Below are 2049 nucleotides of genomic sequence, written 5' to 3' on the forward strand. Positions count from 1 at the left end.
TTAGGGCTGTTGTGCATAGGGTCGCTATGAGTCGCAAACGACCCGACGGCACATAACAACAACAACAACATACATACAGGGACCCTACCATATTTTATTGAGTGTGTCATCATTGCAATAAACTGGGCAAAGAGGTATAACACAATGTCACTACTTTCAAAAAGTTCTAGTGTGTTGGAATCAGAAAATTCGTAATTTTTAAGAGTAAATAATGACCATCATCTAAGGCAATTTGTGATTAATTGCAGCCAAATAAACTGTAGAAGTAATAGCAATCCCAGTAGGAGAAGCCACGGGTCACTGTCTTTGTTTCTACCCATTGGATGAGGACGGCCTTGCTCCGGTTGACTACTTTTCGAGGGGATCTGCAGGCTCAGACAGCGGTGGGTCAGCTCCAGGAGCCCGCAAGGCGACAGCGGAACCTGGAGTGGCGGCAGCGCCCTGCGAAGCACCAGCGCCCCCAGAAGCCACAGCAGCAGCGGCAGGTCCAGCGCGCAGTCCCTTCTCCCAGCCCGGCCCAGCTTCGTGCCCACGTGGGGCGCAGACAGCTCCACACCGCAGGAGCTCAGGTGCCAGAGAAACCAAAGAGAGGTGAGGCACCTCAGCACTTCACCACTCGAAAGGACTCATTTGCCAAGTCATGTTATCTTGTTTTATTGCCCCGTTCAGTGGTGGTGGTGTCTGTAGGCTAGTAATTCATAATGCCATCGCACTCCATGAACCCCTTGAACCAGACTATACAGAATCTTTATTATCCATCTCATACAATAATATGTAATATAGTTGTAACTTGCTTAAATGTCATATTGTTTTGATTCTATGAATACTAACAGCTCTGGTGGTAAAGTGGCAAGAAGGTGCGCTGAAATCCAGAAGGCAAATGGTTGGAGGCCACCAGAAGAAAGATGGGCAGTCTCCTGTGTGATTAACCGCCTCTGAAAGCCCACTGGAGGGTCACTATGGGTCGTTCCACCTCTACGGTACACAACACCACCGCCAAACTGATGCTGGTGACTGCAGCAATGGGCTCAAATGTGTCAGAGGTGGTGAGAACCGTACAGAACAGGGCTCAGATTGGTTCACCAGGTTGCTATGAGTCGTACTTGACTCAGTGGCACCTAACAACAATATCAAAACTGATTTTTTTAAAAACTTATTTTTAAAAAATCTTTCTACACTCAATTACATCATTATTAATTACAATCAAGCAGAGGCTTTTTCTAAAATGTTTTTCTCCTTTTCCATTAATTAGGACACAGTCTAACAAATGCTGTGGTGCGATTCTGCTCTGGCCTTTAAGGGTTGCTGAGTCCCAGTAATCCTCTCAGCAGTGGGTTTTTTATTGTTTTTCTGCTTTACTCATGACTTCATTCTCAAAAATAGTTATTGATCAAAGGTAACAGATACTACAAAATTGTACCTATAGCACACCAAAAAACCCCACACTGACCACAATCTTTGTAGTCATTTTAGTGTCACCTCTTTGGGTATCACCTGATGTCAGTACTCCTGTATCCACCTCATAACAACACTGCCTCCATCATTCCTGTGCTATTTTGTTCTCAGACCTTGCCTCCCTAAAATCTTTTTGTCCTGGGTGGGATGGCAGGTTTAAAATTTTTCAGTTGACCATGGAATATTGTTGAAAGGAAGAGAATCAGATAACAAGAAATAGACTTTGAGTCAGAAAACAGACATTACAGAAACAACATTTATTCTTACTCAGATAGAGGGCAGAGAGATGAGGTTTGGTTCTCCCATGCATGTCTGGGTTATGTCACTACACAGCTAGGATATCTAGCAGTGCATCTAAATCTGGGATTCTTAACTTTTGAGGTATTGAGAGGCAGTGAGCAAGGGAGCTTTGGTAAAGGAAATCTACACACAAATTTAATACAAATACAACTTAATTAACATCCTCCCACAACTCATCTGGTCTTCGCTCATTAGTGTTCAAGGCCTCAAACCTGTTCCTGAGATGATTCTGAAATTCAGGTGGGATGAAATTAAAGTTATATTTTGGCTCCTGTGGATTTGATTTAATTTTCC

At 43.6% G+C, this 2049-nt stretch overlaps 1 protein-coding gene across 1 annotated transcript in view; it reads left to right on the forward strand.

Annotated features, from left to right (window-relative positions):
- The window catches only part of RPGRIP1 (retinitis pigmentosa GTPase regulator interacting protein 1), a gene marked incomplete at its 5' end in the record, with an annotated part of 74259 nt that overhangs the window by 6604 nt on the left and 65606 nt on the right, over positions 1 to 2049 (forward strand). The window contains 2 exon segments of the mRNA XM_006883290.1: positions 329 to 388; positions 390 to 596. Of these exon segments, the coding sequence (XP_006883352.1) occupies positions 329 to 388; positions 390 to 596 (267 nt within the window).

The sequence above is a fragment of the Elephantulus edwardii genome, unplaced genomic scaffold (genome assembly GCF_000299155.1).
Source record: "Elephantulus edwardii isolate Elephantulus edwardi_28Jun2011 unplaced genomic scaffold, EleEdw1.0 scaffold00026, whole genome shotgun sequence".
Classification (NCBI taxonomy): Eukaryota; Metazoa; Chordata; class Mammalia; order Macroscelidea; family Macroscelididae; genus Elephantulus; species Elephantulus edwardii.